The 11452-nt window shown below is 40.4% G+C and overlaps 1 protein-coding gene across 4 annotated transcripts; it reads left to right on the top strand.

Annotated features, from left to right (window-relative positions):
* Window positions 1-3704: 3704 nt before the first annotated feature.
* Window positions 3705-10138, top strand: LOC103708584 (protein NLP2-like). Of its 4 annotated transcripts, none has more exons than XM_026805231.2 (6): window positions 3705-5298; window positions 5880-5921; window positions 6045-6420; window positions 6562-6794; window positions 8414-8558; window positions 8761-10138. In XM_026805231.2, exons 1-6 carry the CDS (start codon window positions 4423-4425, stop codon window positions 9837-9839), a joined length of 2751 nt encoding a protein of 916 aa, XP_026661032.1. In that variant the 5' UTR covers window positions 3705-4422; the 3' UTR covers window positions 9840-10138. The 4 variants fall into 4 exon arrangements, with proteins under 4 accessions (XP_026661032.1, XP_008791812.1, XP_026661033.1 ...); XM_026805232.2 differs by having other exon boundaries at window positions 3706-5298; window positions 8435-8558; XM_008793590.4 differs by having other exon boundaries at window positions 6045-6794.
* Window positions 10139-11452: the final 1314 nt, after the last annotated feature.

Below are 11452 nucleotides of genomic sequence, written 5' to 3'. Positions count from 1 at the left end.
GCCCCAATGGTTGTTCGATCCTATGATATAAAGAAGGACCCTTTTCGTCCTCGAGAAGATAACGAAGAGATTCTTGGCCCTGAAGTGCCGTATCTCTGTGCAATTGGTGCACTAATGTATCTTGCTAACTATACGCGACCAGACATAGCTTTTTCTGTCAATTTATTAGCAAGATATAGTTCGGCACCAACACGGAGACATTGGAATGGTGTTAAACATATATTTCGTTATCTTCGAGGAACAACTGATTTGGGATTATTATATTCAAAACAACCAAAACCGGAACTGGTTGGATATGCAGATGCTGGATATTTGTCTGACCCACATAAAGGGCGATCACAAACAGGATATTTATTTACATATGGTGGTACTGCTATATTTTGGCGATCTATAAAGTAAACTATCACTGCCACTTCTTCCAATCATGCCGAGATACTTGCGCTTCATGAAGCAAGTCGAGAATGTGTGTGGTTGAGATCTTTGCTTCAACATATCTATGAAGAATGTAATCTTCCAACAATCAACGAGAAGTCAACAATAATATATGAGGACAATACTGCATGTATTGCTCAAATAGAAAAAGGATATATTAAAGGTGATAGAACCAAGCACATCTCACCAAAATTCTTTTTCACACATGAACTCCAGAAGAAAGGTGAAATAGATGTTCGGCAGATTCGCTCAAGTGAAAATCTAGCAGACTTATTCACCAAAGCATTGCCTGCAACAACATTTAAGAAACTAGTACAGAAGATTGGTATGTGTCAACTCAGAGCCATTTGTTGACATGCTCACATGAGGGGGAGGCTTATATGCACTGTACTCTTTTTCCCTTCGCCTAGGTTTTGTCCCATTGGGTTTTCCTAGCAAGGTTTTTAATGAGACAGTTTGAAAAGCATATAATGAGAATATTGTACTCTTTTTCCTTCACTAGGATTTTTGTCCCACAGGGTTTTTTCCTAGTAAGGTTTTAATGAGGCATATTCTTAAGAGATGAATATCCAAGGGGGAGTGTTATAAAATTTTGACTCTTCATCTTCATCTCTAGATGGATATTCATCTGAATTCATCCATGACTATTCAACTTCTTGTAACCCTCCAATTTCTTTATTAATGATGAATTAATGTATTTATGGCCTTTATTCTTATGGCCTTTGATCTTTCTCCTTTGGCCTATAAATAGATGATATGTAATCTTGTATCGTGAGGTGAAAAGTAAGAAAGAATAAAAGAGCCATTTATATCTCATGCTCTCTTGTGTTTTCTTTCTCTTTATTTTCTATTGCTTTATTACTTTTATTTTTAGTTTCATATCAATGTAACTATTATAACAATTAATAACAATTTCTATGGGGTCCGTTATACCACAATAATACTATATAGAAATATGGAAATGAAATAAGTGAAGATTAAGGGAGAGCTTGGCATCTCATCTCTCTTAATCTAACATTAAATTAATTGCAATACTTAATATAATAGCAATATTTTTAGTATTTTTTCTTTTTGAAATAGCACCAAACCCTAGGTCAACTTTCGCTCACTAGCATGCGGTCCATTTTTCCATTCTTTGGTCTTAAACAAGTAGCAAAGTGGGACTTTGGAGGAAAACTAGGGGTGACGGCTGTGGTTTTCCAGGAGGGGAGAGGACTTGCCCGCCGAACAGTGGATTGGAATCTTGTGCTGGAGATTCCAGATTCATCCCCAGGCCAAACCTCGCCACGTCTCCGGTATCTCGTCGCCGCAACCGAACTGTTGTTATTTTTTATATGACTAAATTAGTCATAATATTTTAATTTTAATAAAATTACAGCGAGATCACTCAACTTTGAGCTAATTCAAAAGCACCCTCTTCTTTAAAAAATTTCAAATAAATCTCTACTATTCTGCCGTTCATCTTCAGACTCGCTGACACATGGCCATCATATAATGATATAAAACTTTGTTATGACCAAATTATTTTTTTTATATTATAAAGTATATTATAATTAAATTGTTTTGCTTATCCATTCGAACGAAGCTCAAAAATGAGGGCATGACAAGAATCTTCCATCCACCTGCCAAGTTCTCAAAACGACCATATAATTGATCTAGATGATTTATCCACTTGCTCAAATCTCAAAGTGCCCGCTTAGATGATCCAGATTATTCATATTTGTAAAAATCTCAAATCAGTGCACAATAATTTTCTTCTATGATGGTTTTTTGCCATATATATATATATGAAGATTTTTTTGCACAAATACCTTCTAAATATTAAATTTTGCATGAATACCCTTTTAAATTGATATTCATATGTATTTCCTTATAAAACACTTGTTTTGCTATTCTACACTTTTTTTTATTCTTATTTTTGCATATGTACCCATGCTATCTAACGCTATTAAAAAATTGACGGTTTTCAAATTAAAATGACTAAAATATCCTTAATGGATAAATGTACAAAAAAAATATTTATAAGACAATCGTGGTGGAGGACAAAAAAGTAATTTCAAGTTTTTAATTAAAATAATATATATATATTTTTCAAGTTTTTAATTAAAATAATATATATATTTTTATTAATGGTGTTAGAACCACTTGGGTATATATGTAAAAACAGTGTTTTATGAGAGTATAGAAATAAATATAAATTTTAGAAGAATACTCACGTAAATTTAAATATTGGGAGGTGTATTCATGAAAAAAAAAATCCTATATATAAATAAAGAAGTTGGGCTTATAGCAATTCAAGGCGCCTTTGGGTGCATTTTTCGACGCCCGCCGAAATTCTACACCGCTGACGCGGGTGGTTCTATATACACCCCCCCTATTGCTCAGGACACCCCCCAAAAATTAAAAAAAAATTAAATACTCTCTGCACCCCCCATTTGCTAAGGACACCCCTAAAAAATTAAAAATTCCTAAATTACCCCCCACCCTCCCCACCCCCTCACCTAAATTGCTCTCTACACCCCCCAAACCCCCCCCACCCCGCTCTTCCCCTCCAAAACACCTCGCCAACGCCCAAAACCTCCCCATTCCCCCTTCTCCCTCTCGTCGCCGGCATTCTCCCGATCTCCGACCACCTCGCCGGCTTCTCCCGGAACCACCTCGCCGGCTTCTTCCGAAATGTTTTTTTTTCACGGTTCGTGCTCCGTTCGGCACTGGATTGCCGAACAAAAGGCTTCTGTTCGGCTGAACAGTGCCGGACAGAAGCCTTCTGTTCGGCTGAACAGTGCTGGACAGAAGCCTTCTGTTCGGCACTGTGCAGCCGAACAGATCTGTTCGGTTGAGGGTTGCCGAACAGAAGGCTTCTGTTCGGCACTGTTCAGCCGAACAGAAGCCTTTTGTTCGGCGATCCAGTGCCGAACGGAGCACGAACCGTGAAAAAAAAAAAATTTCGGGAGAAGCCGGCGAGGTGGTTCCGGGAGAAGCCGGCGAGGTGGTCGGAGATCGGGAGAATGCCGGCGACGAGAGGGAGAAGGGGGAACGGGGGAGGAGGGGTTTAAGGGGGGTTTGAGGGGTGTTTTTTTTTTTTTCTTTTCAAAACGAAACGGAGGAGGAGGAGGGGGGGGGGGGTGTATGAAAAAATTTCAAGGGCAATATGGTAATTACACTAAAGGTTAGTTTGGGTATTTTTTTTTTTGGTTTTTGGGGGGTGTCCTGAGCAATAGGGGGGGTGTATATAGAACTACCCCGCTGACGCTGCCAGAAGTCGTTTGCGTCCGCCACCGTGTTTTCCCTCACACCACAAGAATTCTCCTCCATCTTTTCGCCGTATGTAGTTAATTCCACGGGGCCGAATGCTAACCAAACAGTGGAATCCGTCGCAGAGAAAACGGAGAATCCGCCGTCTACCGAGCCGTTGTCGTCCCGAATTCTTCTTCCTGTCCTCCTCTAGGGTGTCAATCTCCGGCCAGCTCCTCAGTTCTTCCACTGCTCCACTTCCGGGACCAGCTAGGGCTTCGCTTTTGGCCCCCGGATCAGCGGTGGTTTGGTTGGAGGTCCAGCTCCGAGAAGTAGAGGATTATGTGACTCGTTTCGCGGATTGGATTGAGCTAGCACAGTCGGTTTGGTGTTCTAGGATTTGTTTCAGCAAGAAAAAGTTCTTTTTCATTGTAAAGATTTGATTTTCTGGTCGGATAATGGTCCGAGGATTTGAAATTGGAGGTCTTGTTGGGTTTCGAAACGGGCGGGCCGAGAAAGCCGTGGTTGCAGCGTTTTCAGCACCCTTTTTCTGTGGGAATCGGTCTCTAACGCAAAGTTGGAGAGATTTTTGAGTAAGAGGTAGCTGGGTTTTCCTCTGTTAAGACGAGGGAATCCGGCTCTTTTGTATAGAAATCCCTGTGCCGAAGATGAAAGATTTCATTTTGTGTTGATTACTATACCAATATTAGCTCAGAGGAGTGAAAAATTGGTCATTTAGTCTACCAGAAAGAGAAGATGGATGGTTTTTCGCCCATTGATAGCGGGACTGGGAGTGCAGAGGATCCGTTTGGCTTTTTGGCACTCGCGAACTTTGATGGTTTTGGTGAACCTTTCAGTCCTTCAACTGCAGACCAGGTTTGCTCTGCGCTAAGCTACTCGGCTGCTGCTCAGTTGATGCCCAGGAATTGGGTCTCCAACGGACTGCCTAAAATCTCGGCGGCACAAGGAAATGATGCCTTTACGGGGGATGGCGACGTCTCAGCTGATGCTTGTTCTAGCAGCAGGGAGGTGGCTTCCCCAAGGACCAGCATGCAATTTGTGTTCTCCCCTAATTGTTCAGGGTTGGAGGGAATAAACATGAGCAGTAGTTATTTTGCTTTTGATGACATTTCTGGCGAGGGAACCAGCTTTGTTCCCAAGCCCATCGCAGGTTTTTCACTTCCTGAGAGGATGCTCAGAGCACTGTCCTTGTTTAAGGAGTCTTCATGTGGTGGAATTCTTGCTCAGGTTTGGATGCCCATCAAACGAGGTGATCTGTACATGTTGAGTACCTCTGAGCAGCCATTTCTGCCGGACCAAAGTCTTGCTGGCTATCGTGAAATTTCAAGGCAGTTTACATTTGCAGCAAAGGAAGCGCCTGGCTTGTTTCCTGGGCTTCCTGGACGTGTATTCATCTCCGGAAAACCAGAGTGGACCCCAAACGTTGCCTATTATAATAGGTTCGAGTACTTGAGGGTAGACCATGCAGTTAGACATGACGTCCGTGGATCGATTGCAGTTCCAGTGTTTGATCCCTCTAAAGCTTCGTGTTGTGCAGTGCTTGAGCTTGTTATGACAAGGGAGAAACTTGATTTCGATATGGAGATGGACAATGTTTGCCATGCCTTGGAGGTCAGTGCTGGTTTCTCACTCTTAAATATTAATTTTCTGTTTATGTTTTAGTATCAGGTGGATAGAGCATAGTCATAAACAGATCCTCATTAGAATCATGTCAGTGACATGTTTGTATATATCTTTGCTCGTTCAACATTCTGCAGATTTTCCACAGCATATGGAATATCACAGCTAACAAGTCTTATTGGTAACATTTAGGCGGACAGAGGATAACGTATGTGATCGATATTGGCATGTGCACACATGAATTCATATTTTTGGTCAATAAAAGGTGGAGTCTTTTGTTAATTATGCATTACTTGTGGTGTTTGCTCTGCCAATTTCATGTTTTATTGTAGCAAAAATAGTGGTTGTTAGGTTTCCTAGGTGTATCTGGAAGATTGTTGTCTGTGCATGTCTATATGTTCCCTGTCATGCGCTGCTAATCACAATGACCATGTAAGGACAAGCCTATCTATAGTTAAGTACATTTAATCAGATCTACATCTGTTGAACAGAAACATATTTGTATAGCTCAGCATGTTTGTGTACAAATGCATAGTCATATCTGAAAATACTTCCTTTATTGCATTTTGCAGGCTGTAAATTTAAAGACCACGAAAACCCGGACTCATCAACAGGTGCTAATTAATTCCACACTGTAATCATGTTATTATTATGATAAAAAAGAAAAACTTTTCTTAGTTGTTGCTTTTTAACTGCTATTGTTCTCTATTTTCTTAGCATGTTTCCTCAATGTGCAGAATCTCACAAAAAGTCAGAAATCCGCATTCACAGAGATACTGGATGTTCTGAGAGCTGTTAGTCTTGCGCATATGTTACCTTTGGCACTTACGTGGATTCCCTTTTTTATTGATTGTGGAAGTATAGATGAGTGCATGGAAGATGATGTTCAGAATGTACAGTCAAGTTTGAGGAAAAAAACTATGCTCCGCATCCAGGAAACGGCCTGTTATGTCAATGATACAAGAATGCAGAGTTTTCTTCATGCTTGTGCTCAACATGACCTTGAGAAAGGACAGGGAATTGCTGGAAAAGCACTTCAATCAAACCACCCCTTCTTCTCTCCCGATGTAAAAGATTATGACATATGCGAGTATCCACTTGCACATCACGCCCGTAAGTATGGTTTGTGTGCTGCTGTTGCAATCAGGCTTAGGAGCACATATACTGGAAATGATGATTACATACTTGAGTTCTTTCTTCCAGTCAGTTGCAGAGGTAGTGAAGAACAACAACTGTTGTTAAACAACCTTTCAGGTACCATGAAGACAATTTGTAAGAGTTTGAGAACCGTCTCGGATGCTGAAATATTTGGAGCTGATATAACCAGAGTAGGCATTAACAGGGGAGAAGGAATAGGTTCCTCATCAACTGATTTATCTGCAAAGTGCTCTCAACTGGACAGTGATAATGAACTAACTACTGAGAAGCCTTTTGAAAATCAAATTATGAGATCTAATGAGCATGGAGGAAGTGCTTTTCACGAGCAGGTGGTGGTCTCAGTCTTAATCTTCTTCTTCTTGTCACATTGTTCTAAGAAATACTCTAAGTGTCCGTGAATAGAATGGTTTAACCATCTTAATTCCTTCCTCAAAATATGTAATGACCTTAGATTTCTGGATTAGTTGCCTCATGACACACACACGTGCATGGATAATGCTTTCTAGCCCCAGATAAGAGATTAGATATAGAGGAAGCCTTATGAGGCGTATGTAGAACTCTAAACTTTTCTCAGTGTTTATTGATCCTGAACTCTGATATCAATAACATATAACATTTCATTACCACATGATTTGTTGTTTCTTGGTTCTTATCACTATTTTGCACTCTTGCTGGTTCTTATACTTTTAAGATATGTAATATACATGTTTCCTCAGTTATTTTTGGCATTTATCACTGAGATCTGAAACATGAGATCATAATTGGTTGAAACATATTCCGACCCATTTTAGTTTGTTTCACTTTAAATGCATTGTGTCTGGTTGAAGTCCAAATCGAAGTGCTTGGAATGAGTCCAATAGATGGGGGTTCAATTGAAATGTTTTATTTTAGGTGAAATATCTGGAATTCTAGGCTAGCAAAGTGGGCTTTGAGATAATAAAATTTTAATTTTTGAAATTTGGTTTACTAGCATAAAAGCAAATGAGGGAGATTAAGTAATCCTGTGCATAACAGATTAAGAAACTAAGCAAACGTATGTAGAATATATGAGAATGAAGTTAAGGAGGAGCAGAGTTATGTTACTTGGGTTTTTGGTGCAAGAGATGGTGTCAGACACTCGTACCAAGTGTTAAATTTTTCAGAATTAGAAAATAGCATTCAGCAACTTGATTATGTACAGTTGATGTGAATGTATGCATGTAAATACATAATTTTTGACTTCATATTGATGTTATTTTAAGAACTTAATGATGATATCTTCTCAAAAAAAAAAAGGAATTTAGTGATGTTTTTCTTAGTAATGTTTAATATTAATATGTCTTTTAGTCAATGATGGGTATATGCTCCGGCGTTGAGGAGGCTCAATCATTGTGAGGGCAGGCAGGCTGGACATGCCCTCCTTTCTCCTCACCCTTCTCCACTCTCTCTCCCTCCCTCTCTCTTTTCGGTCTTTGCCTGCTCTTCCCTCCCATGACCAAGATAAAGAGAAAGAGAGAGTGGCCTCACACTGCTCTCTTTCTCGATTTTATTTCAAAATCAAGCAACCCCGTCGGGTCATGCATGGTACCAGTTGAACTGGCCTTGGTACCTGCCAGCCGGTCTTGACCGGTTTTTGTCGGTGTAGGAGGGACATACCAGCCTATTAACTGACTGATGTCCTACATGTGTCTTGGGTCCTCGTTTTTTATTAGAATGACACGATACCAATATTACTGTCCTGTTTCAGTGGGACCTAAATCCTTGGTTGTGGGATGAGTAACACTACCCTTCAGTAGCATATTTAGTATGGACAACTATATTTGCTCTGTGCTATTTCTATGAATTTGGTTGAGATGAGTGATAAGTGGAAGAAAATATACTAAGAGAGTGTTCATTCCATTGATAGCATGTGATGTTACGGTTATAATGTAGAATTTTAGAGTATTTATTTCATATGATTCAATTGCAGCATCTCAATTCTATGTTGCAGTCAAAGTCTAGCTCGACGAGGCATCTGGAAAAAAAGCGCAGTACAACTGAGAAGAATATTAGCTTAAGTGTTCTTCAGCGATACTTTCCTTGTAGTCTCAAGGATGCTGCAAAAAGCATTGGAGGTTAGTTTTTCTGTCCATCTGTATTAGTGCATTAGTAGTTCCATTTTAACGGAAAGCATGTTCGTAGCTTAAAAAAGTCTTAAGAAGAAACCTTAAGTTTCATAGTTATAGCTGGAGAAAATTAACTGCAGATTTATTAGTTGAATTTAAAATAAGGGTTGGAGATTGTTTCATTGATATAGTATGATCGTCACTTTGGCAGTTTGTCCAACAACACTGAAAAGGATATGCAGACAGCATGGGATTTTAAGATGGCCATCTCGTAAGATTAACAAGGTCAACCGTTCACTGAAGAAGATCCAAACTGTGATTAACTCTGTGCAGGGAGTGGAGGGAGCATTAAATTATGATCCTGCTGCTGGGTGTCTTGTTGCTGCGGTCTCTTTGCCTGAAAAACCATCAATGATAACCTTGGAGCCATCTGGTCGAGATTGTTTGCCTGCATCTTCTGCTCCTCAAGTTGCAGCTGAACCATCTATTGGGAAATCAGAACCAAACTACTCTTCTCTTGATGGTCGCCAACAAGAGACTTTGAGCCAATTAAAACTCCCTAATGTGCATAAATGTGAAGGGTCTGAACTCCATGTTCCCTCAGATGGCTGCAGCAATGAGTGCAAGTCTACTTGTGCTGATGGACTATTGCAGCAGGCTAACACTGAAGGTACACCTTCATGGCCAACAAATTCCAAAGATATTTTCCGTAGTTCATATCTTACAAAAGAAACAGGCTGCCAACATGCATTTGGCAAAGGTGGCTCGACTTTACAGAGCCTTGAATGTCAGATTATGTTAAGAGGCTCAAGTTCTACAGAAGCAGTGGATGAAATGAATGCTAAAATATATGCTGATGACGGAATCATAGAACACAGCCATCCTTCTTCTTCCAGCATGACAGACTCTTCCAATGGCAGTGCATCAAGTCACCCAACTTTTGTGAAAAGCTCTAATAGTATGGCAGCTGTTACTGTAAGTGGATCAGCCATCACAGTGAAGGCTACTTATAAAGATGACACTGTGAGGTTTAAGTTCTTGCCATCCATGGGTTGCCACCGTTTGTTTGAGGAAGTTGGAAAGAGATTCAGATTGTTGGCTGGGACATTCCAGCTCAAGTACATGGATGACGAGGAAGAGTGGGTGACGTTGGCAAGTGACTCTGATCTGCAGGAGTGTATTGAAGTATTGGAGTATATAGGATCCCATAGCGTAAAGCTTCAAGTTCGAGATGCGGCTTCTGCTATTGGCAGCTCAGGAAGTAGCGATTGCCTGCTAATGGAGTCATAAGGCCTCGAAGAGATGAGAGCATGCACTTGAACGGTGTCTCGTCAGTGTTTATGAGTTTTGTTGGGCAAATCTACTTTGGATACTTCGGTAGAACTAGGGAGTGTTTTTTGCAGGATATATACTTCATAGTAACAGGTGTACATATTGTGCATGTAGGAAGAGATATCAAGGGGGTTGGTTGGCAGGATTGTTAAACAAGCTGCTTGCCATGTCTTGTAGACCCCAATTTGCGCTTTCAGTGGCCTGTACACAGTTTCCACTTTTAAGCAGGTGTTTTGCATTATTTTCTCTGCAACTTTTAATTGCCCCTCCTCACCCCAAGTTAGAAGCTTAGTTGCCAGAATCAAGAGCGACTGCGGGGAAGCAGATACTCTCGAAACGTTTTTAATAAGACAACTTTTGGGAAGTGAAGTGGGGTCAAGATTCCGAGGAAATTCTAAAGCAGTGGCATTATCCTACGTAGAAGATTCTAGCTACCAATATTAGATGTCTACAAATGCAACAAGAAAAATCTATTTTTTAAAATCAGTTTAGAAACTTAATTTTGTCTTCCATTCCAGATATTTTTAGTTAAATCACATCAATATGGGAGGCTGCTTAGTGGTTTCAAACTTTAAATTCAAATTTCATGTCTACTTCATTTATCTGGATGAGAATCAGATGTATGTAACTGTAGAACCCATAATATTCTATTGGAAATTCTGCATATTTTCTATGTTCATAACTGAAACCATTATGTGATATTCTTATGTGTTTTTCACTTCTTGTCATCTATCGGTCCGTATTGAAGAATAGAAACTTTTTTTTGTTGAAGCCCTACTCTATCAGAATCTTATTTTTAAGTATTGTTACTGATACATTACTAGTAGGTGAAAAGCTAAACCCCCTAGCTCCACCACCCTCTCACTTACCTGTACTTGCATGGCAGTCATGTAATGGCTAAACCATACTTGGCCCTACACAACATCCACCTAACCTCTGTGTATTGCATTAGGTTGCGACCACTATATGCGAAATGGCCTGATCTAGCCTGGTCCACTTGACCGGCCAGACTCATCCAGATTGGCCTTGCACATGCCCTGCATGTGACGGACGGTAGAAGACTCCCATTGGGAAGATGTGAGTCTTCTTCCTCTCTAAGGACTCCAACTAGGATCGGAGTCTTAAGGCCACCGAACTCGAGCGGAATTTTAGGGTTTCTCTATAAGAAAGCCTCCCCATCCCTCTATGACCCTCCACCTTAAGTAATCCCTCTTCTTCCTCATTCTTCTTCTCTCTTGAGCTTGCCGATTTCTAGCATTGTGCCCCCTAGAAATTGGGGCCAGAGAGCTTGTCGGAGCCGATGTAAAGCCCGGATCCTCTTTTTCCTTGCTTACTCCATCCTCTTTAGGTCTTGAAAATCAATCAAAAGAAAATCCCTATTCTTTCCCCTATTTTGGTCGTCTTCTCTTCTTTTTTTTGGTCATTTCTGCCGCTAGAGTTCATTGTTAAGGTCCTCAATCTCTCCTTTGTGTCGGCCTTTGGCCTGTGCCAAAGTCCTAGCCACCGGCGAGAAGGCTGGGATCTAAAAAACGATTAAGCCAAAAAAGTCCCTTCTTTGGCTAAACTTTTTT

The sequence above is a fragment of the Phoenix dactylifera genome, chromosome 10 (genome assembly GCF_009389715.1).
Source record: "Phoenix dactylifera cultivar Barhee BC4 chromosome 10, palm_55x_up_171113_PBpolish2nd_filt_p, whole genome shotgun sequence".
NCBI classification, from domain to species: domain Eukaryota; kingdom Viridiplantae; phylum Streptophyta; class Magnoliopsida; order Arecales; family Arecaceae; genus Phoenix; species Phoenix dactylifera.
Note: the sequence above shows the minus strand (reverse complement) of the source record. Positions and strands in the feature narration are given on the sequence as shown.

What these genes read in the sequence shown, in the direction of transcription:
- LOC103708584 (XM_008793590.4), top strand. Translation starts at nt 4,423, where the DNA reads ATGGATGGTTTTTCGCCCATTGATAGCGGGACTGGGAGTGCAGAGGAT. An exon ending in ATGTTTGCCATGCCTTGGAG is followed by an intron (nt 5,299 to 5,879) that starts GTCAGTGCTGGT and finishes TGCATTTTGCAG; the next exon opens with GCTGTAAATTTAAAGACCAC. An exon ending in TGCTGCAAAAAGCATTGGAG is followed by an intron (nt 8,559 to 8,760) that starts GTTAGTTTTTCT and finishes TCACTTTGGCAG; the next exon opens with TTTGTCCAACAACACTGAAA.